Source organism: Micromys minutus (assembly GCF_963924665.1).
Source record: "Micromys minutus genome assembly, chromosome: 6".
In the NCBI taxonomy this organism is placed as follows: domain Eukaryota; kingdom Metazoa; phylum Chordata; class Mammalia; order Rodentia; family Muridae; genus Micromys; species Micromys minutus.
In genome coordinates this window covers 11,135,178-11,158,807 of record NC_137975.1, presented here as the reverse complement: position 1 = coordinate 11,158,807, position 23,630 = coordinate 11,135,178, and the positions used below count along the sequence as shown (strand labels likewise).

The window sequence follows — 23,630 nt, the reverse complement described above, 5'->3', positions numbered from 1 at the left end:
CAGAGTGAGTTTTAGGACAGACAGTGTTACATAGAAAAAAGTCCTGCCTTTAAAAGCAAAAACCAAGAAAGTATCTAGTCATTCTTGGCAGGAGAGAAGTGGGAGAACATAAAGACTGAGTCAGGTAAGGCCAATCAATCAATCAATCCATCCATCAATCCATATATCCAACTATCAATTTAAAAAATCTCATGTAACTCAGGCTTGCTTTTAATTCTATTCACTCATCCATCCACACACCCACTTAGCCATCCACTCACTTGCTCGCCCATCTACCCACCCACCCACCCACCCACCCATCCATCCATCCATCCATCCATCCACCCGCCCGTCCATCCGCCCCTCCCTCCCTCATCTCATATAACTTAGGCTAGCATTTAACTCCCTATGGCTGAAGCCGATCTTTAACTTGTGCTCCTTCTGTTCTCACCTCCCAAGAACTGGGGTTACAGGCAAAACCCACCAAGCCCAGTCAGTTTCTGCAGTGTTGGTGTGGTGTGTGTGTAACACAGTGCTTTGTGCATGATAAACACTCCCTCGCCCTATTCTAATGTATCCTCGCTTGCTTCTGTTGCGTCTTTCCATCTGTCTTCACAGAGTATCTCCTCTGGACAGTGAGTGGTTCTCCAACTGTGGACAGTGTTGTCTTTGGGGACATCTGACCATGTGTAGAGCCATTAGGATAATGAGCTTACAGTTGAGGGGAGAGCTACTGACATCTAGACGGCTGGCTATCAAACCTCTGAGGTCACACAAGTGAGCTTTTATAAGCAAGTTGCCCCCCAGGGTTGATGGGGAAGAAGCCATGACGCATTCCAGTGCTGTCAAAGTGGCAGCTGAACAGAAAGGAAGCACTGGCCTACACACTTCTTCTCAGACAGGGAGCAGTACACGCATAGTAGTTGGTGTACACCCTAGAAGGCTGGACGGAGCGAGCATTCTTGCTCCTCAGGAATCCTGTCTTGGGGCTGGGCGCAGAGGTGCCTAAGTTATGAGGAAGGGAGGTGCTGGCTATGGTGCTCCCCAGCTGTGTTAATTACACTCACTGGGAAATTCCTCTCAAAGAGCAGGGCTACGTGCCCCTGGGTCCCTGCTCCATACACTAGCATGCCAAGTGTACGGCACAGTGCCTGGGGTGCAGCAGGCCCGATGGACATCCTACTGCAGATGTTCACAAGGCCCTTGACTCCAATTCAGCAATCTGTTCAAGAATGAGGCAATCTTAATTTATTACTTGTGTGTGTGTGTGTGTGTGTGTGTACGTGCGTGCGTGCATGCATGCCACAGAATGAATGGAGGTTGGATCTTCTCTAGGCTTTATGTAGGTTCCAGGCAGGGGCCCAGGCTATCAGGCTTCAGGATGGCACCTGCCCACCCCGAGGTCAATTTCTTCAGTAATTCTGAGGGGTGTGAGGGTGGGGGAAACCTGGCTTCTGCTAGTTAGATAGTCTGTAATGCGTCATCAGCAGCATCTTTACTGCAGAGCCAGCCATTTTCACCTAGGGAAATGCCTTCTGCAAAGTCAGACAGTTAAACACACCCAGTGGAAAGAGCTGCCAGCGAGGGCTCTCGATGAGTTGGCAGCTCAGGTGCAGGCAACAGCAGGTAAGACTATACATACCTTGCTCCCCGTGAGCTGTGCGAGGTGAGGTTTCAGATCTTCTCCGATTACGGAATAGATTGCTACTAAGCAAAACACGCTGGCTTTCCGTACACTGCTCTCGGTGTTGTCGTAACCCTAGAGAGCCAAGGGGGAACACGGAGAGGAGTCAGATCAAAGCTATGCCTCTCAGCCGTGTTTCAGCGCTTCCACAGATGCCCTTGGAGTGCAACCCTGGACTTGGCAGTAACAACCGCAGAGATCTCAGATCTGCGAGTAGATCCAGAGAGCTTTTCCCTCGGAGGGTCAAAAGTAACCAGCTGTAGGAACGTCCTGCATGGGTGCCAGGGGGCTGCTTTGTCAGAGGCGCTGCCACTACAGATGGCAAAAGGAGGGAGGAATGAGAAGGAAAAAATCCCTCGGGAGCCTCGTCCAGATGCCTCCTGGTGGTGGAGCAAACTGCCTGAACAGAAATGCTTGAAAGGAAAGAGAAGGCTTGGGGGATGGATCAGCAGGCAAAGGCATGGACTACCACGAGATAACCTAGAAGTAATGCCTAGGACTCACTAAGTGTAAGGGAAAAATGGGGTCCAAGCTGCTTTCTGAGCAACAAGCATGCACATGTACACACACACACACACACACACACACACACACACACACACACACACACACACACTATACAGATAGCCCTAGGAACTGTGTGACCTGTCTTTCCCTTTGTGTGGGATAAGCTAGTCTTTAACAGGAAGCCCAAACAAATGCTGGAAAGTAGAAAACAGTAGCACACGTGAAATGGGAAGCTAGTTTCTCTCCCTGTCTTCACTGGTCGCCCCTCTCTATGAGACACTGCACAGGACACTCACTGTTGCCTGCAGCTTTGACGTGGTCCTACCATGTCTCATAGCAACCTGGAGCAGAAGGGCCTGCCCACCAATCCGTCCAGCTCACTGGCTCTTGTGTAGGAGAGCTCCAGCAAGTACAGACACAGGAGGGTAAATTGTGCACGAAGTGTCCTCCATTCGCTCCCTGGTACAGGGAGTCCATTGGGTGCCACAAGCGTTTGTGGAAGCACTTAACAACACGTGTTTGCACTGCCAGAGGACTCATTCCTTCTGATCGGGGCTATGGGTTAGATGCACACAGGAGCAAGTAAGCTGAGAGGATGCAATAGGTGTGCAAGAATGGGCCACCACCATCCTGTCCCAGGGTAAAAGGGGCCTCGAGGCCGCTGGCCCCATCCAAGTACCTACAGGCATGTAATGGTTGCTGGGAAAGAGAGAGGTGTTTTCTTCAGTGGTGCAGCCACCGGCAGGGTGCTCATCTTCCTGTAAATAAGCCCTCACCCACACTCTGTAAGCAACCCTAATGAAAGTCACCGGGCTGTCAAATCCAAGTGGGTCTCTACTGCAGTCAATAGCACTTGTATGTTCTCCAGAGCTTCTACCTTATTAACAAAGGACACAGGTTGACTGTGGCTATACTGGCTTTGCTACAGTTTAATACATTAAAACAAGCACCTGCTAGAAAACATTGTATGTTGTGTACAAAGCCTGAGCTTTAAAAACAGACAAGCTAGCAAAAAGTAAATCGAAAAGGCGTGGAAGTAGAAGAGGGAGGTGGAAGGGGATCCTCAGGAGGGGAACAGAAGGCAATATAAAAAATGCCTACATGTAAAAAGGCCACAATATGCTAACAAGCCTGCAGTGGTAGCTCAGACTTTTAGTCCCAGCATTCAGGAGAGCAGGTAGGTCTCCGAGTTTGAGGTCAGCCTGGTCTACACAGTGAGTTCCAGAACAGCCAGGGCTACACAGAGAAAACCTGTCTCAAACCAAACCAAACCAAACCAAAATCAAGAAGCTAACAAACTATCCTTTAAATAAAAAAAAAGATGTAGGTTCTAAAGAAGGTGGCATAGCTTGTGGCCTTCACCCTGCCCCCACTTTGTGCGGAGCAGCCTGAGCCGGGCCTGTCAGGATACGTACCTGCAACAGGCCAGGGATGATGTCCACGAGCAGCTGCAGCAAGGACTCCTTGGTGATCCTCTCCACCACCTTTGTCTGCATCTTGATGGCGGCCAGGTTGATGGGATAGTCGGCCGTCTGGATGATTGGACACAGCACTTTGATGCACTGCTCCGGGTGGATTGAGCTGGCTAGCGTGGACGCAGCTTCCTCAGCCGCTCTCACCACCTGAAACAGGACCGCAGAGTGAGTGCTGCGTGCTTCAAGAGCTCTGAAAGTGACCAAGTGCCACTCCTGCCCTGGGAAGATACACACCATAACACACTTCCTCCAATACGTGAGAAAAATGAAGAGCAACCTGGGCTGTAATGTGGAATAAGGTAGTATGGGCCTGAGGGGTTGGGCCAAGACCTTGGCAGGGTGATCTCCAAATGTGTTCCTCACTAGGTAGCACCAGCTGCACTTGTTCCTGAACTTACAGATGCACAGTTGCACCCACTACCTCCGGATCTCCTTAGCAACATGGATTCTCAGCCTCTCCAGGGGTGCTGTCTTAGAGGGGACCATCAGGTGATTATCACCACAGTAGAAAATTGCTGCCCTGAAAGATTAGGACCCAGAAGTAAAGCCTTTCCAGGGGCTTCGGGCTCTGTGAAACCAAGCTGGAGAAAAATCAGTGTCTTCTAGACTGATGTCCCCTGGGAGGGGCTGCTTCCAGGAGAAGGCAAGGCCGTGGATGGTTCCTCCCAGCACAGTCTCTAGTGGGAAGTTGTTTTTCTAGGCATCTGGGCCTTTGATGTTCTGTATCTTGTATTTTTTTATTTTTTAATTAACTAGTTAATTTTACCCACCCATTACTTGAGAACAAGTCTCATGTCTTCTGGATTGGGACTGGGCTTTAACTCACTGTGTAGCTGAGAGTGACCTTCCTGCCTTCTCTCGCATGCTGGGGCTATATGCTTGCACACCAGGCAGTGTATGCAGGGTTGGGGGTGGCTGCATTCTCAGCTCCCTCCCTGCACTTTTTAGGAAGTGTATAAAATGACTGCCACATGGCTGAAAGGAACAGCTATGATTTCAAGTTACAGAAGTCCCTCTCCTCGGGAAGACAGAAGCTAAGCTAGGGAGGAAGGGAAGCGGGGAGTGGGAGGGAGGAGGGAGGAATGCTACAGCTGTACTGGGAAGAACTGGAAAGCACACAGTGTGCTGCATGGACATACATCTCAGACACGCCAACTGTAAGACTTAGTATTCTTCTTCCTCACCTGTAAAATGGGAACATGTCACAACAAGAAGCAGCAATGGCAAAGATACAGAGGCTATTCATAAGCACCTTAGGTAAATGCTGTGTAAACAAACACAGCAGGCGGTGCACAGGCAAGCACTTTCCTATGGAGTGTAATGAGAATCCACTGATCTCCCCAGGCCAACCCACAGCCCTCCTCTCTATAGCTAATTCTTCAATCTTTCCAATGTGAAGAGATGAGCTGACAACCCAACAACTTTGATCATCCTTACCCTTGCAATAAAAAAGTTTATATATGTAACATAAATAAAACAAAGTGTATATAATAAAACAGAAATGCATACACATATTTTGTTGTTGGGAGGGAGCATGGACATGGGTATGTATATAAAGTTCAGAGGTACTGAGGTATTCTGACAACTGTTTATTTATCTTAAAGATTTATTTATTATTGCTTACATGTATGCCTGCAGGCCAGATGAGGGCATCAGATCCCATCACAGATGGTTGTGAGCCACCATGTGGGTGCTGGGAACTGAACTCAGAACCTCTGGAAGAGCAGCCAGTGCTTTTAACCACTGAGCCAACTCTCCAGCCCCTTGTTTATTTATTTTTAAGACAGTCTACGTAGCCTTTCACAGAGACCAATCTGCCTGTCTGTCTCTCAAGTGCTAGTATTAAAGGTGTACTCCATTACTATATAAAATCTATATTATAAAGAGAAGTCTATAGCCTTAAAATATATATTTAAAACTATCTTAAGTTACACAAATGTCTGTGTGGGTATGTTTACATAAATGCCCACTGAGGCAAGAGATGCTGGATCCCAGAGGTACAGTTATAGGAAGTTGTAAACAGGTAGTTGTCTGATGCAGGATCCTCTGCAAGAGCAGAAAGTGCTCTTAGCTGCTAAGCATCTCTCCAGCCTATCTGGCTGCCTTTCTTTTCAGCTCAGTTCTTTTGCCCACCAAGCCATCTTGCTGGCACACTATCCTTACAGGTGGCTGGCCCTGCAACCAGCATTTGTATCAACTGGAAAGCCACATGTTAGAGCAGTGTGTGTGTGTGTGTGTGTGTGTGTGTGTGTGTGTGTATTTACAGGCCATTTGGGCCAGGCCAGATTTGAGCTCTGAGGCCACACATAAAGGTTTCAGTCACTTTGGGGCCTTGATTTAGATACTGCCTACCACCAGATTCCCACAGTCCTCTCTGTAGAAGGCGCAGGATCTAACCTCTGGGCTCCCCATTAGTGGCTAGGTCTTGCCTTCTCTGCAAACAGTGCTCTGTTAGGGAGCAAACCTGGTCAGTGCCTGGGTTCTACTCCATGGAGTTGTCAAGGGAAGTCTTTTCGAGATACCAAGGGCACAGTCATGGCTACCTCATTTAATATATTCAGGAGTGGCCATGCTAGTGCTGGGACTTTCATCATGAGGTTCCCCAGGAAAGTCAGCTACTCACACCTCCTATGCGATGTCCATCCCTCACTATAAAATGCTTAGGTGGGGGTGGGGAACAGCTCAGTTTATGGTAAAGTGCATGTGGCAAACGCATGAAGATCTGAGTTTGATGCCCAGCACTTATGTGAAAAAGCACACACACACTTGCAATCTCACTGCTGGGACTCTGGAACAAGAGGCCTGCTGGGGCTTCTGGCAGGTGACAAGCCTCACTGAATTGGTAAGTTCTATGCCAGTGACAGAAAGGCCTGCAGAGGGGTGAGTGGTGCGGCAGACAGACCTCAGCTGTCTCAAAGTCTACTGGGATAAAAACCTCCCTCCATGTAGGTGAACATCATGTCGGTATCGCTGCAGAGCTAGAAATGCAGGCACAGTGACGGTGTGACACAACACTGTGGAATGTGGTACCAGCGGGGTCACTTGGCAACCTGTTAGTAATACTGGGAACCTGACAAGTCTAGAATCACCTAGGATACAAATCTGTGGACTATCTGTGAGGGAGACTCTAGCTTGCGTCAACTGAGGCAGAACTATTCCTAACAACTGTGGGCAGCATCATCCCATAGGCTGGGGTCCTGGACTGAGTAAAGAAGAAAAAGTGAGCCTGTTTGATTTCAGACAGCAGAAGCAGTGTGCCCAGCTGCCCCAGCCTCCTGTCACCATGCCTTCCCTGCCATGGTAGACTGTGCCCTCAAACTGTGAGCCAAGATAAATCCTTCTTCATGTAAGTTGTCTTTGCCAAGTGTTCTATTAGATCAATGAGAAAAGTAACCAACACACATCTTAAAGAGAGAATCTGGAGCTGCTGTGTGCTGGAGAACACAGTGCGGCTCCCAGTCCCTAGTCAGGACCGTACTACATCCAGTACACTGAGCGGGAAACATTCCAGTGCTAGATGAAGACAGGCTTCCCTCTCCCCAGACTTAAGTATCAATCTGTGACTCTGTCTTTAGTGAGTCCTGCCTCCTTTCTAGCTGCCCCACTGCCCACTCCCACCTATCCTTCACACCCCTTACCCACTGGGCAAGTTGTCTTAAGGCTCATACCTCTATGGAAGCCTGGGAGGCCCAGTGCAATCATCTTGCTGAAATGCCTCTCCTATAGACAAAGAGCTTCCCGAAAGCAAGCATCTATCTCTGCCTTATCTCTGTATCCAGGCTGGGTACCAAGTTCAGTGAACACACGGCCGTCAGCATGCTTGCCATACCCATCTTTCCATAATGTACACGGCTTTCTTCTGATAAATCGCCTCAGCTGCATTCACCCCTGGCTGTGTTTACGTTTTCAATGTAGGTACGAGCCCAGAGCACGAGGAGGAAGCAGGACACAGCTAACCTGGGCTTTACGGAAGTAAGTCATGAAACCCTGAGTGGATTCTGAGATGGCTCCAGCAGGTAAAACAGCCTCTGCTAAGAACAATAGCCTGAGTTCAATCCTTTGGACCCCCAGGTGGACGGCAAGAACTGACTCCTCAAAGCTGTCCTTTGATCTCTACTACAAGTACACCATGACACACATGCCACCACATCACACACACACACACACACACACACACACACACACACACACACACACACACACACGCATTATAACAACAACAACAAGGCCCAGGAAATACATCCCAGGCTACATACCGAAAGTACAATAAATTAGTTCTTTGGAAAAGGATTAGTCCCAGGTCATTTCCCTAGCAACCAGTTGTCTGGAAAGGAGGGAGGGTTCTTTCCCTCATTCCCTAGTTTCCTTCTCTACCCATGGGGTTGCTTTAAGGCTATAGTGCAAGATCTTGCTGGGGAGAGCTGGGCTAGATGTGTAGACAGCAAGGCCTTCGGTGGGAAACCAGCCTTTCTTTTCAACTTGGCCCGGCAGCGAGGCTGCTGCAAAGATAGTAGGTCTCTGTTTTGAAAAGGCACCATGCCCAGCTACCACAGAACACTGGAGTAACCACGTGGGGCTGACTCTGCCACCCCGTGTTATCTTTGTTGTTGCTGTGGTGCTGGTGCAGGGGATTGAACCTGGGGCTTCATACATGCCCAAGAAATGCTCAACCATCAGTTCCATCATCAGCCTGGAGACAGTGGTCTAGCCTTACACATGTTGATCTGTCTAAGTGCACTGATGTCTAGTGACTAGAACTGAAGGTCTCACCGGGGCAGAGTACAACAAATGAACTTGAAGACAGAGTGAGGCCCAAGCCTCTGCCAGTCAGCCCCAAGAGAAGCCACATCCTACTGTACAGATTCAATCTGTGCTGTGAGATCTGGGGGACACCCATTCAGGTCTGCTGAAGTGAACCCAGCTCCACAGTGGCATCTTGGGACGTCTGGGGCTTCTAGAGGGTGTGGGCACAAAGCACTTAACAGCCACAACAGGGTGTACTGGGCTTCTGGAAACTGGATGTAAACTGCCAGGGATTGCACATGAGGATGGACATTGGAGGCCCCTCTTTTCCCCAGGGTGAGAGAAAGTTGCCCAAGTCAGACACTGGTTCTGGCAGGGAAGGTAGAGTTCTGACTTCCCTCCATATACCAAACCCTGGCTTTGGCAGGCTGCCTGTATCAGAGTAAACTGTAGTTCTGCCCTATGTTCTCTGTAATATAAGAAGCAAGGTTATAATGTAAGCAAATAGAGAGCAAAAGTAAACACGGGCAATTGAAGGCAAGGAAGGCATCTCTCAGCAGACACAGGCTGTCAGTGCTGAGGGTGTTTTAAAGCAGGGGAGACACAGAGTCACAGAGTCAGCAGGAAAAGCTGACCCCCTCACTTCTCCAGGGACACATTCCATCTGTGTTCTGAGTTTGCTTCTGTCTGGCTAGAAACACAGACACTCTCTCTCTTTACTGTTAGGGATGAAGTGTCTAGTTAGAAAAAGGCAACTGACACATGTAGCTGTTTGACAGATGCCTGTGCAGTGAGGTCCAGCTCCGGGGTCCAGGCTGGCCTTGATCTCTTGATCCTCCTGCACACCAACTTTTTAAGGAAATGCGATCATGACTCAAAATACTGATGAGTGTTTGCATAAAGATTAGGTTTCTTAATTTTAGGACATAGAAGTTCTTGACATTTGGACTGCGTGTTTGGAGTGCACCAAGTTTGATTTGGCTCTGTCTCAGATGCAGCAGAACTGGATATATTACAAAAAAAAAAAAAAAAAAAAAAAAAAGTATCAGGCATTCAAAAACAATGATGGCTAGAACCCAAGAGCTCCTCCCTAGGCACCTGAAGCTTAGCTCCTGGATTATTTGGAAGCGAAGGAGATGTTGATGCCACCTTCTGGAACTTGCCAGAAAGGTCTCAAAAGACACAGCCTGAAAAGGAGTCTGGGTGTCCATTAGAATAACAAGGGAGCTGGGTGTGGTCTTTAATCCTAGCACTTGGGAGGCAGAGACAGACAAACAGCTGTGAGTTCCAGGCTAGCCTGCTCTATACAGAGAGTTCCAGGTCAGAGAAGCCTTGTCTATAATAACAAACAACAATAATAAAAAGTAATGTGCCAAGCGGGACTTAGAGAGGAAGGGGAGACAAGGAGAGCTCTGGAACCGGGGCTGCTCCGGCCTAGTTCTGTTTCCTTGGCCAGCAGATGCTGAGGTAAATTCTTCCCATGTTGTCCTCACCAGGGAAACTGTAGGAAGGGCTGGCCGAGAATTGTTAAATTATTTTGGTTTATAAAATCTTATCACTCACCCCAACCTGATGAGCATTTTTCTCTAGAGAAAAAAAAAGCGCACGTACAGACAGGGGGCTTCAAACCCCTCAGAAGGGCAGCACAGGACCAGGGTACTCATGGCCAGTGAGTAGGTTTACTGTCAGGCTTGCTGACCCTTGCTAATCTCACTCCCTGAGATCCACTTGGTAGAAAACTGGATCCCACACACTGTCCTCTGACCTCTACAGAGTCACTGCAGCATGCACGCCACACACTCATGGTCACACTAACTGTAATACTAAACAAGAGACTGACTTCCAGAGCTGTGCAGCTGACGGCCAGGTGTCAGCTGAGGGGCAGGTGCTATGGCCCTCAGGGGGTCAGCTTACAGTACAGACTTACTCTGTCCTTCAACAGCAGCAGCAGGAGTGGCCGTGCCATCCACAGCCAGGACGTCAGGCTTGGCCCACTAGGATAGTCCTACAAAGTCCTACATGGCAACTGCACTGGCCCCTGACTTGGAGCACCCCTGCTATAATGAACTCACACAGAGTTGAAGGCTGCCCTGTCCTCCTCCCACCTGGCCTTAGTCAGTGATAAAACAGTGAGAAAAGGAGTTTGTGTCCTAGCAGCCGCTGTTTCAACGATTGGGAACCACACAATGATGTTATCTAGGCTTCTGATTTTGTCTGTTTATCAAAAAGCAAGAATTTCTTAGAAAAAAGGGCTTCTAGTCAAATCCTAGATTGGGCCCAGGAAACCTAGAGATTTAGCATCTGAGGATTTAGGTTTGTTACTCAATAGCCACTGCTATTACTCCTGCTGTTATCCTGGAACTGGAAGATACACAGATACCCCCTCCCCCACTGCAGCCTGGGGCTACCAGATAAGGCCGAGCAAGGTCCGCAGAGAAGCTGTGACTCACATGTTAGAGCTGTTCTGATGCCTGGAGGGTGCAGAGGGCCATTCCTGAACCAGGCTGGAGACAGGGCTGCTTGGGAATTTTAATTGACACCTAAGGATACTCTCAGGAACAAGCTTGCTCTAGCCCCAGTTATCTGCTCAAAGGACTGATCAAACATACCCCACTGCTGGGAAAGAAAGGCCAGCCTGCCGCCAGCCCGCCACCAGCCCGCCAGTATCAGGAAGCCTGCCTTCTGTTGCCAAGCAGATTTAGCCTTTCTGATGCCTTGAAGTCATAAAATATAAAATTTAACTGGAAAAGATTTAAAAACAAAACCTCTAGAGAAAAAAAAAAAGTTATTTAACCTTTAGCTAAGAACCCGATTTTCTCAAATAAGCCATGCCACCTAAAACTGGATTCTGATGTCCTAGACACCAGCATTTATGGTTTGCAACTAGACATGTTTGGTGACATTACTGAGACATAACTGTCTTCCTTTCTTATTTAGAAATATATTAGTTATTGTCCCTCTGCCCTTCTCTTGTAGGCACATGCCATGATGTGTGTGGAGGTCTTTTAGCTGGCAGGCTCTGTGGGAATATATGCATACATACATACATACATACATACATACATACATATATATATATATATATATGTATATATATATATATATGTATATATATTTTTTAAAGAAGGAAGGTCTAGTTATATTGCCAAGGCTGGCCTTGAATTCTGGGATTCAAGTGATCCTGTCTCAGACTCCTGGCAACTGGGATTGCATGTATGAACTACTCTGTCTAGCCAACACTGTACTCTATAAGTAGGTAAATAAAATCAAATATTGTCTAATGTGAAACATCCCCTGCCCCCCCCCCCCCAATCAAACATCTAATGATCGGACAGGCCCAGCTTTCAGAACTAGATTTGGGGCTGGCCTGGGAGGCAAGGCCCCACCTGGCTATGTGTAGAAACTGCCGTCTTTATTCCTGCATTCACACACAGCCCTGTCTGTATACGCGGGGTGTATATGAGAGAAGGAACCCTAGATCTACTGAGACTAGGGTTCCCAATCTTCTCATACCTCACACGGCCTCAAAATCACTCCTTGCTACTAGTTCTCTTGGAAAAATCCTGTACTTAGTGCTCAGAGATTCTCTCTGAGCCCTGACAAACAGACTAAAGATGTAAGAGAAAGAGTTTGCATGAATGAAGTTATCACAAAGGACACCATATCAAGCTCAGCCCTTTAAGGTGTTTGCTGAACACAAACCCCAACACAACACACAGAAACTTCATGAATGCTTCAGGTATGAAAGTGCACCATCATCTAATAAACAGACATGAGGTCCTGGCAGAGACTCACCCCTCAGACTGGGACTATGAAAGGACTATGTCTGAGAGGACAGAACCCAGCTTTCAGAAACAAAGCTTCCAGTTGGGGTCTACGGCCACCTGTCAGTCATTTGTGGATGGTAAAGAATCGTCGACAGCTGACTTTGTTTGGCTTAGGGATAAGGAAGCCATCCATCTTGCTCCTACCTTTCCAGTTTTCAATAACAGCCTTTTTACAAATCTAAAAATAAAATGTATGTACACGAGTGTTTTGCCTGAGTGCACATATATGCACCATATGCAGTGCCTTCAGAAGGCCAGGGGAGGCCACTGACCCTCTGGAACTGAACCACTCATCGTTGTGTGGATGCTGAGAAAAAAAGCTGAGTCCTCTGTGAGAGCAACGGGCATTTTAACTGCAGAGCCCTCTCTCCAGCACGGCCCCCTTAAACACACACACACTCTCTCTCTTTCTCTCTGTCTCCCCTACACCTGGAGGGTGTGTGTGTGTGTGTGTGTGTGTGTGTGTGAGAGAGAGAGAGAGAGAGAGAGAGAGAGAGAGAGAGAGAGAGAGAGAGAGAGAGAGAGAATGAATTCTGGCTCCTGTGTGTCACAGTGAACATGAGGAGCTCAAGAGGACAACTTTCAGGCGTCGTTCCTGTCTCCCACCTTTTTGCACCAGGGTGTCTCGCATACTCTGCGGTTGTGTGAGATAGCCTTATTGGCTTGTGAGCTTACAGAGATTCCCTGTCTCTGTCTCATGTTTTGCCACAGGGGAACTAGGGGCACATGCATGTGATTAACCCTGGTCCTCATGCAGTGAGGGTCCACTGAGTGACTTCTTTGGTCCTCTGGTAACTTTTAAGATGTATTTCAGTTTCCAAATGTTGGGCTTCTGGAAGTTAGAGTCAGTCAGGGAAGATGGCTGGTGTTCTTGGAGCAGTTCTGTGTGAGGCAGCCTAGGCTCACGTTCTCCATCTCCTACTAAACCCTGGGTTTCATTGGGAAATGTAAAACCACCACCTTAACAGAGGCCCCTGGAACAAGCACACTTAGAAGTGTTGGTCACCATGGAAAAAAGACATTGCCTCTGGGTGACAGACATAGAAACTGGGCCTAAAGGCATACGGATCTCTTCTAAGCTAGTCTGGGCCATACGAATAATATGACAGGAAAATATACTAAGACTAGAGTAACATGATACCACCAGCACAGCCACATGAACTGCATGTGTAGCTAAGAATTCTGAGACCAGGGAGGGGACAGGTTGGTTAAAACAAGAGAAGGCTCGGTTGGCAGTGTCTCTGTACAAGGACTTAGGTTTAATCTCCAGAATCTACATTAAAAAGAAGAAAGGCATTCGATGGCAAATGGCTCACACACAGTACAAGCCCCGCACAAGCCCGGATGCCCTAAGTGGAAAGAGAGAACTGACTCCTGAAATTGTTCTCTGACCCCACCTGCATGTATCCAGCGGCATGAGCAGAACTGCACACACTCACTAAGAATTAAAAACCCAGGAGTGGTGGCATGTTTAGTACCAGGACTTCGGAGGAGAGACAGGCAGATCTGTGGGGCTCTCTGCTATGGCTAGCCCGTCCAGGCTACTTGGCAAGCTCCAGGCCAGTGAGAGTCTGTCTCAAAATAAAAGGGGTTCAATACTTGAACATCCAAGGGTGACTTCTTGCCTCCACATGCACACACACATAGGTATACATACATGTACGTAAGTGTGTACACACACACAGAGAGAATAAAAACTTGAAGAATTTCAAGAAGAATGAAAACCAAACCCCAAATCTAAAATATACAGGTGCCTGAGCTACTCCTGACCACATGACAGCCAGAGGTTGCAGGAGGAAGTGGCAAGGGCGTAGAGTCAAGGTGAGCCCATGCAAAGCAGAGGGCCTGCCAACAAGGAGCCTCAGAACACTGCGTCCTGCTGACATCCTCAGTCACCGTGGCAGCAGTGTGCTACTTTCTGGTTACAAGGCTCCCGTGCTGACGGAGTACTGAGAAATTTATCTGCAACAGGAGATTTTTTTTCACTATTTTCCTGGGCCATTTAAGAGAACCTCATATTTTCTAAACCATTCTTCAAAGAAAAAAATGGCAAATTTTAATTTATATCTAGGAGTATATTGTAAAGGTTTTAATGGTGGGATGGCAGATTTATAAAGACAGGCTCCAGCTGGACAGTAGGTGCTCATATATCACCTTCGTTAACTAGAAATTCAATAATAAAAAGTACGTGTATAGTATTTTGCCGGCACATATGTATGTGTACCATGCCATGCCCTTGGAGGTGGGCAGAAGGCATCAGGTTCCCTGGAACAGGAATTACAGATGGCTGTGAGCTGCCACATCCGGGCTGGGAATCCAAGCTGAGCCGTCTGGAGGAGCAGCCAGGCCTCTAACTGCAGAGGCCTCTCTCCAGCGTCCTCAGTTCATTCTAATCCCAGTCCACACGTCTTTTGCCAGGTGTGTCTAACCTTCTGACACCGCCATATTTAATACTGGTACCGACAAAATGCATGGCTGAGTTTAAAAATAAAAGTGGAGTCCAGTAGGTAATGGTGAAGCCTGACGAAGCAAGGTGACCCGAGTCTGACCACTGGATTCCACACGGTGGAAGCAAAGAACTGATTCCCAGCAAACTGTCTTCTATCTCTCATTGTGCACACATACACATGTGCATACGTAAGACAGAGTATAATACACACACACACACACACACACACACACACACACAGTTTAAGTACCTTTATAATTTTGTGTTAGACTGCATTTATAACCACCCCAAGGTCAAATTTCACTTCAGTTTTCACCACTGACCCTCACTAAGGACAAGCTATTTAATAAAACAAAGTTGGTGCAAGACAGCTTGTCCCATGAGCGACCCATGACCTGGTCCATATGTATTCTGCTACAAACTACCGGGCAGGCTTTTTTGGCCCTTCCTTCCCTATCTGAGAACAGTGAAGTTGACTGTATTTAGCCTGTCTGGTCTTCACATGTTCAAGGAGTTGCTGTTCAAACATGAGTATCACCATCATGCCACGGGCCAGACTTTAGTCACTCGTTGGAAATGGTCTCAGAGCCTGCGTGCAGTGTACTGTATGGGTCCAGCTGAGAGAGTCAGCGACCTTCCTCCAATGACAATATGAGGAGGTCAAAGTAACTGCCCAAGCAGCCAAACCATGGCTGGGATATAGGAACTGTTCTACTCAGAAGCCCTCATCCGTAAGTACACTCCCAACAAAGTGGTCATGGCTGCTCAGTGACGCCATACCCTCTTGCCATCTTGAGTTTGCAGCAGTTCTAAATCTACCATTCTGGTTTCCATATTACCTGTTAATGGAGGTTGTTACTGGACTTGTTCATGCATAGGTACATGCATGATGGTCACATGTCAATCTCTGGTGCCATTCCTCTGGAGCTGTCCATCCCCCCGTCTGCCCTCCCTCCCTTCCTTCTTGTTCTTCCATCCCTCCTTTGAGACAGGGTCTCATTTGCTCAGTCTGTTGAGTAGGTGAGCTTCTGTGTGAATCCTATGGATATGCCGATTTCTTCCTACCCAGTACTGCACCACTGTCTATTAATGTGGGTTCAGGAGATCAGTCAGGTCTTCATGCTTGCACAGTAGGGACTTAAGTAAGTAAACCATGTCTCATGCCCGGACTCAGTTTTTGAGACAGCTCCTTACATTCTGCAAGCCCCTAGCCTCTCCAGGGGCTACAGAGGCTCAACATGCCAACAAGCAACTGTCCAGTAACTGCTGAGGTGCTGGGACCAGGAACCACAGGTGTACTTTGTGAACATTTGAGATGCGTGCTTGCTCAGCTCTAAAGTCAGCAACAGGAATTTTACTCCAAACAGCCTGGGTCAAGTTAAAGGGAAAAGACTCACAAGCATGAAGTTTCATTTTGGGTCCTGCTTTCTTCCACCCAGTCCTGTCGGCACATGGCAACAGGGCTAGCTCACCTCCTTGTGGGAGTCTTTGTGGGCTTCCAGAGTCTTCATGATCGTCAGTTCTGCGTAGTTTTTGAATCTTGCTGGCTGGTTTCTCAGAATCTCCCGTAAAACTCTCAGTGCCAGAGCTCGAATGGAATGCTAGGTGTGAGAGAAAAGGAAATGTCACCCAATAGTACATGCCCACAGCATGCACAGGGGCCCACAGGCTAGGCCCTGTCCCAGGCACTCTGCCCTCTAACAGGCCCCTCTACAGGGATCACAAGTCTACTCAACATGGGCTCGCTGGACAGTCAACTCTGAGAGCAGGTACGGATGCACGGAGACATCGTTAGGACCCAGCACTTGGAGAGGCCGGCACAGGTTTCTCTAGAATGAACCCTACACTGCAGACCAAGTGAGGATTGCACACCTAATTCATGGTCAGTCCCTGTCCTTTCTAGACTGCCTGAAACTTGGGTTCATGAGTCATCCTTGTGTGAAACATGCACAGGGATGAGGCCGAATTACCCGATCCTTTCACGGACAGGCCTGCCAGGCTGTGAACTCTCTGAGGTCAGCTGGAGACCCATGTTTGCTCCTGACCTTCTGGGTGATGAGGTCACCCATGCAATAGGCCTCAAGCTGTTAAGGCCCCAGTCATGTGTCTGGAGGAAAGCCATTCCAAACAGACGCCTAATCTCAAGAAAGGAGAGCGGAGTTTACTGCAAACAGAGCCAAGAAGCACATCCTGATTCCTTGTCACTCAACTGTGCATTGTGCAAACTCACACACAAAGCACCTGCCCTCCGCATGACATCATCCCATTTCCCCCGGAGCCCAGCCAAGTGGAACTGCCTCCACAGACAGTACTTTGAAGAAAAGTTGGCGTGGGACTTTTGTTACTGTTCCCTATCTTCACTCATCCCTAATCTCCACCTTTAATCCCAAGAGTTAGAAAGCAATTCCTGGGCAGGCAGCTGTCACTGTTGTCTGCTCACCCTGCTTCCTGATGCCATCAGTCACTTCCACTGTGGCCCTGGGTCTGGCCTATGACCTCTCACTGTGCTAATTTCTTGGGACTCCTCCTAGCCCTATGCTCTAGCTGACTAGGTCACCTCCCCCATCTGTACCCACTTCCACCAACATTAGCTAGTAAGAATCAGGTATAGTCACAGCCTAGGCATGCTTCAAAGCCTTATTTGTGACACTGAAATGTCCCAGCATGAGGGCTTGGTTTTACAACTATTAATACAGCTTGGGGGTTGGGGTGGGGGGCTGGAGAGATGGCTCAATGGTTAAGAGTACTGACTGCTCTTCCAGAGGTTCTGAGTTCAAATCCCAGCAACCACATGGTGGCTCATAACCATCTGTAATGAGATCTGATGCCCTCTTCTGGTGTGTCTGAAGACAGTGACAGTGTACCCACATACATAAAATATACAAATAAAAAATCTTAAAAAAAAAAAAAAAACAGCTTGGGAACCTGTCATTTGCCCTGCTGACACTAGCTCTAATACAGGTGCAGAGTGAACCAAACTTTCCTGAAAGGCAGCACTTAATAAGGTCTTTTAAAAAACATCCTCTGGGCAGGCAAGATGGCTTAGGGGGAAAGGTGCCTGCTACTGAGCTCAATGATCTGAGTTTAATCCCAAAAACTCACCTGAAAAAAGTGACTCTTGCAAATTGTCCTCTGACCTCCACATGTGTACACACACACACACCCACCCACCCACCCACACACACACCCACACACACACTTGAATAAATTTGTTTAAAGTTTAAAAAAAAACCTTCTGAATTTCTTTATGTCACATGAAATAAAAGTGAAACTTATGAAGATACCTCTGGAAGATTGCCTTCTACACTAATAGGGTTTGGGAAATTTCTGTATTACAGTATCTAGGTCCAGGAAGGTGTTTGTTTCACTGGCTGGGTATACAGCCAGTTACAGGGAGACTTGGGTCTGCACAAGTGAGCTGGCGTGGCTGTTGCAGGCTCATGAATGCTCAGGGACTCTGTGGAATGCTCAGGGACTCTGCGGAACCCGGATGAATACTTGATTTGGTATAAGCCAGGCACTTAACCCACAAAGGAAAGCTGGTCAACCCTGATCAGGAAAGACATCATAACACCACCATGTGGAAGTGCCTACGTCTTTGTCTCCGAGAGTTTCCAGCAGCAGCAGCAGGATGGTCTTGAAGTGCTCCTCCCACACGCCCAGGCTGTCCTCCCTGGTAATCTTGAGCAGCTCCAGCAGTGCGCCCTTCCGCTCCTCCACACGCTCATTGTGGTTAGATAGCTCTTTCAGCAAGTCAGCCACCAGGTCCGAGTGGTCAATGGGCACTGGGGAGACACACATGGTACCTCAGAAGTTGGCCATAGGGCTCCTGGCATGTTCTTTCCTACCACAGAGATAGACACTATACTTTCCGCTCCTACTCTGCCCTGCTTGGCTGCCAGCCTCCTGTTGTGTACCTCTGACATTCTTACCATGCTGTGAGGACAGCGCCAGGCAGCTGTAAGTCACCAGTGTTGTGAGTCCTGCCTTCCTTACCATTTTCCCTTTTCATTTTTACACAGATATATATATATATATATAAATTCCAAGTGCTTGAAACTCAACTTTTCCCAAACTTCCATCTACCACCACAGTCTCAAACTACTGGCTAACCTCTTGCCTGTAGGAGGCCCATTCCGATGTTTTCACATCCATCCACACTCCCTCACGACTGTCATGGCCACACTGCCTAACATCTGCTCTATTCTCGCATGTGCAGAGCTTGGGAATCAACACAGTAACCAATGCAAAGCGTCTAGACCACTCAGACGGGGAGCTCGCTCACTTACGGTCACCAGCACGGTCACCAGCACGGTCACCAGCACGGGGCTGAACTCTGTCTAACAGCTCAGAGGCACCTTTTCCTCGTCCATACTCATGAGAACCCTCATTTGTGAAAACTCAACTGTAATCAGGGACAAAACATCACAAGCGCTCTCCTGAGGCATATCTGCATCTCTTTCACTTCTGAGATGGGGCAAGCACACAGGGAAGCTTCCTTTTCCTCCTTGAACCCCACCTTTCTCCTTTCCTCACACGGTGGTGGACTGAGACAACTGATACTCTAGTCTCTAGTCAAGATGAAGAATGGAGAAGGAAGTGGTGAAGCAACTCTACAAGTAAATGAAGAAAATCATCCACTTCCGCTCAGCCACAGCAAACACTGGCCACCCAGCCTTACTCCAGGGACCAGCATGTGGCAAATCCAGGGAAGACAGTTCCAGGACGGTTTTGACCCCCAATGCCTCTTCAGTTCTGGACACCTGGAGAATGGTCTCCTACCCCAGGACTCCACAGTATCAGGTCCTTTATTCCCTTGGGGCCTTGAACCCGCCTCACAGAGCAGCCCCTCTAAAGCGTGCTCACTCTGTAACCCAACAAGCAGAAGCAAACATCCAGGAAGTTTGACTTGCTTTCTTTGCTTTCTACCTGGCAGGGCAACCCAAGCATTTCATGATTACAGAAAGCAAATTATTTAGGATCCTGATTTACTTAATTCTCCAAACTGTATTCAAACAAAACAGACATATAATTCGGGGGAAAAAAAAATCCCGTGGAGTTGCACTAGAACAAAACAAGTGAATGTATGAGTGAGGTGGAGAAAGAAAAAACGTGAGTTGCTGGGACAAACACCACCAAGCCAATTCCTGGTCACCTGCAGCTCACCCCCTGGTGGACACTGGTCTTAAATTTAGCTTGGGCCCTGGAGAAGGCATCCAGGGTCTCACGGTGCTAAGCACACCTCAATCCCTGAGCCACATTCTCTGTCCCTGAATATTGGTCTTGACGTGGGACTCGCAGAAAATCCCAGACACATCCCTATGCTATATTTTGGGCAAGTATCTTATTTTGTTCTGAATCTACTTTGTAATCTGTAAACCGAGAACAAGCATCTCTAATTCAGGAGTTAATGGGCCCATGCTTCTTAGCTTAGTGCTGAGCACAATGTAAGGCACTAAGTGCTGTCAGATTCCTGCCGAGGAGGGACAGCATGGCATAGACTGGCAACACCCTGAGAAAGAGGGAAGCCTTGTTATGGCCTTGGGACCTCACCTTCATGACTAAGATCTGGGACAGTGTGGGCGAGGGCGTTCCCAGAGAGCAAGCGTAAGATGCCTGTGCCCTGTTGCATGCCCTGGTCAATCACTCCACTCGGGCAACATTCTAGCAAAGTCCCAAACTGTGGGCATACAGAGGGTAAGTGCACATATGCTTCTGCTCTCTGGGCCTTCCTAGGCCTAACTGAACAGCTGGGACTCAGTAAGCAGTTCTGAGCAAATGGTGGATCAGGACAGACACCGTATTTCTACTTGTAGGGTGCACAGGGCTGGGATGAGAGCGAGGAGTGTAGGCAGCAAAGCAGGGGCACGGAGGCAGACAGACAGACCATCTCGGAGCTGCTCCATGTCATCGTCAAACACCGCTTCCTTTAGAGCCGTCTTGTCATAGGTGTTGATGGTGTCCGAGTAGGGATATGGGTTGTATTCCCGTGCTCTTGGCCCCGGAAAGGCACGTGGAGGCTGCGTGTTGAGCAGCGACGTCTTGTTGTCCAAAGCCATTCTGCCTCCTTCTACCTCACTACCTCCCCGGCCATCGGTGGCAGGTGAGGCTGCTCCCCCATCTCGGGACACCTAGAACACAGCACAAAGTCAACTTAGAGCCTTCTCTCACACCTCTTCGTTTCCATCTTTCCTTTTTCCCCCTCTTTCCTTCCTTCCTTCCTTCCTTCCTTCCTTCCTTCGTCTCTCTCCTTTTTCTCTCCTGCCCACTTCTCTTTCTTTCAAAGGGTCTTACAATGTAGTCCTGGCTGGCCTTGAACTTAGATCCACACAGTCACCCAGTGCTGGGATTAAAGGTCTGCACTACCATGCCCAGCCCACACTTTTTCTTTGGCGCTTAGACATTTCTTAGAGAAATTAGAGATTTCCATTTGCAAGCTAGCTGATGACAAAAGAACAGCTACTGGTATTTAATTCTATTTAAACATTTTTTTTTTTTTGGAAAGAGACAGACAGACAGAGCTTATGGAGGCCAGAAGAGGGTGTTCCCTGGATTTAGAGTTACGGGTTGTTGTGGGCTGCCTGATTAGGGTGTTGGGAAGCAAATCTGGAAGAACAGTGAGGGCTCTATGCATGGAACCCCAGCCCCATACTGTTGCTACTTCTATCTACATAGAACATCCTCGTCTGCTTATATATTAAACCTCCTCTTCTTTGTCATTCGATGATTCACTGTACTCATGAGTTTTTTGAAGGATCACTACCATGCAATCTCAAGAGCCCCTTGGATATCGAGGGGTACATCCTTCATTGTCCATTCTTGAGAGGCCTGCGTCAGACTTCTGTGGCTTCTGGCTCCAATGCCAACAGCAGGAGCTTTGAAAAAGTAACTTGATAATACCCTCATGGCAAAACTCAGAGCCTAAAGCACTCTGAACATCTACAAATCAGCCTCTTGGTTCGTAGATACTTTGAGGCAATGATGGGGGTGAAACCAGACTATCTCAAACTCACCTCTAACCTTGAGCCACAGAGCTATCTCCCACCCACAGTCACTCTTGCACTCTCTGGAGATCTGCACTGACCTTTGCTTTTCTTCCTGCATCTGTCTTAACAGCTGTCTCTCAATGGTCTCTAGCATGTTTGTGATAGTCTGGCTAGTTTTATGTCAACGCCACACAATGCAGAATCATGTGGGAAGAAGGAGCTTCAACTGAAAAAGTGACCCTAGCAGATGGGCCTGTGGGTGAGCCTGTGGTATATTTTCTTAACCAACGATTAATGTGAGAGGGCCTTGCCCATTGTAGATGATGCTACCCCTGAGCTGAATAAGCGAGTAAGAAGCACTCCTCCATAGCTTCCTTCAGGAATGGACTGTACCATGGAACTGTGAGCAGGAATAAACCTTTTCCTTGCCAAGCTGCTTTTGCTCATGATGTTCTATTGCAGCGACAGAAACTAAGGCACATGATCAGGGCTTTACCTTGGGCACAGTAGCCTGCTCAGCCCCTTCGGGACAGTATTATGTGGACAAGTCTGAGCTGGCAACAGGCAGCCTATTTTACCACCTGGACATGACTTCCAGGAATCCAGAACGTATTTTGGGATTCCCACAAAACTCTATTTGTGCTGCTAACAAGATACCGCTATTATTCTATGTTTATATGCTTTTAAAAGTTGTGGTAAATACACATAACCTATCATTTCAACCATCCATAATCATATGCTTCAGTGACGTTAAATACACTCACTCTGTTGTGTAACCATCAACACCATGTGTACCCCAAACTTTCTCATTATCCCTGTAGAACCCCACACCTAACAGATAACAATTCCCCTGCCCCACAAACCTCAATTGTGTTCTCTACAAGCCCGTCTCTGCTAGGCATCTCATATAGAGGAAACAAACACACGCGCCCCTCTGCATATGGCTTATTTCACTTGGCATTATTCAAAGTTCATCTAGGTCACAGCACAGATTTCTCTCCTGCTGACCACTGTCCGTCTCCTCTTTACCCATGCACCTTGTGGTCCACACTGAGGTTCTGTTCACTGTGGCTACTGTGACTCGTGGTACTGTAAATGCTGGTCTACAGACACCCGTGTATACAGATACGTTATAAAAGATCTAGAACGCGTATCACATTGACACCTACGAACGAGATTTAATACTACATTTAATAATATAGAGATAGCCTGGGGGATCAGTGTCCTGGGTAGGAGGTGATTCATGGGTGACTTTGTAACTCTTGAACAAATACAGCAGGGCTACAGTGAAATGTCACTTCTAAAGAGTGCTTAGAGACTTCTAGGGGCTGGAGAGACAGGAACATGAACCGCTCATACAGTGGACCCAGGTTCAGTTCCCAGCACTCAGGTTCACCTCACAAGCACACAGTGACTCTAGCTCCAGAGGATCCCCAATGGCTTCTCCTGCCTCTGTGGGTGCAAAGCACACAGGCAGGCAAAACACTCATACATGGAAAAAAAAATCTTAAAAACACCATTAAGCTACATTTTCTAAGCACTTTAATGGAACTATTTCTTTAGAAAATTAATAATAGTAATAATAATGATGATGTGCGGGTATGTGTGTGCCCACATGTGTGTGTCTGTGCGTTGTGGTCAGAAGACAACTTCATGGAGTCCGTTTTCTGTGCAGACCCATGTGGTTCAAGGACTGAACTGAACAGTAAGTGTTTTTGCTCTGAGCCACCCTGTCAGCCCTCCAATCTTACTTTTTCATGTGCATTTCTTTTCTGCCTTTCTCTCATGTGCATCTTGCAAAGATGGGAATTCCAGGATATGGACAATTGACATGTTGTTTTCTTCACTGTATAAACAACTCACACGTGTAGCTAAAGTTCTGTGGTGATCATGTCTGACTTTTTTTTTTTTACTTGTGCTTTAATAAAGTAGATTCCATTATCATCTTTTCCAAAGGCTGCAGACAATACTGAAACAGAT

At 47.7% G+C, this 23,630-nt stretch overlaps 1 protein-coding gene across 22 annotated transcripts in view; it reads right to left on the bottom strand.

Moving 5' to 3' along the window:
* CLASP1 (cytoplasmic linker associated protein 1) overlaps positions 1–23,630 on the bottom strand; it is a 211,566-nt gene that overhangs the window by 4,048 nt on the left and 183,888 nt on the right. For all 22 annotated transcript variants that reach the window (XM_080917999.1, XM_080918017.1, XM_080918010.1 and 19 more), the window contains 5 exons: positions 20,552–20,795; positions 18,259–18,449; positions 16,137–16,265; positions 3,586–3,792; positions 1,622–1,738 (listed from right to left, as the gene is read on the bottom strand). In XM_080917999.1, coding sequence (XP_080774125.1) covers positions 1,622–1,738; positions 3,586–3,792; positions 16,137–16,265; positions 18,259–18,449; positions 20,552–20,795 — 888 coding nt within the window. The remainder of the gene's footprint in view (positions 1–1,621; positions 1,739–3,585; positions 3,793–16,136; positions 16,266–18,258; positions 18,450–20,551; positions 20,796–23,630) is intronic.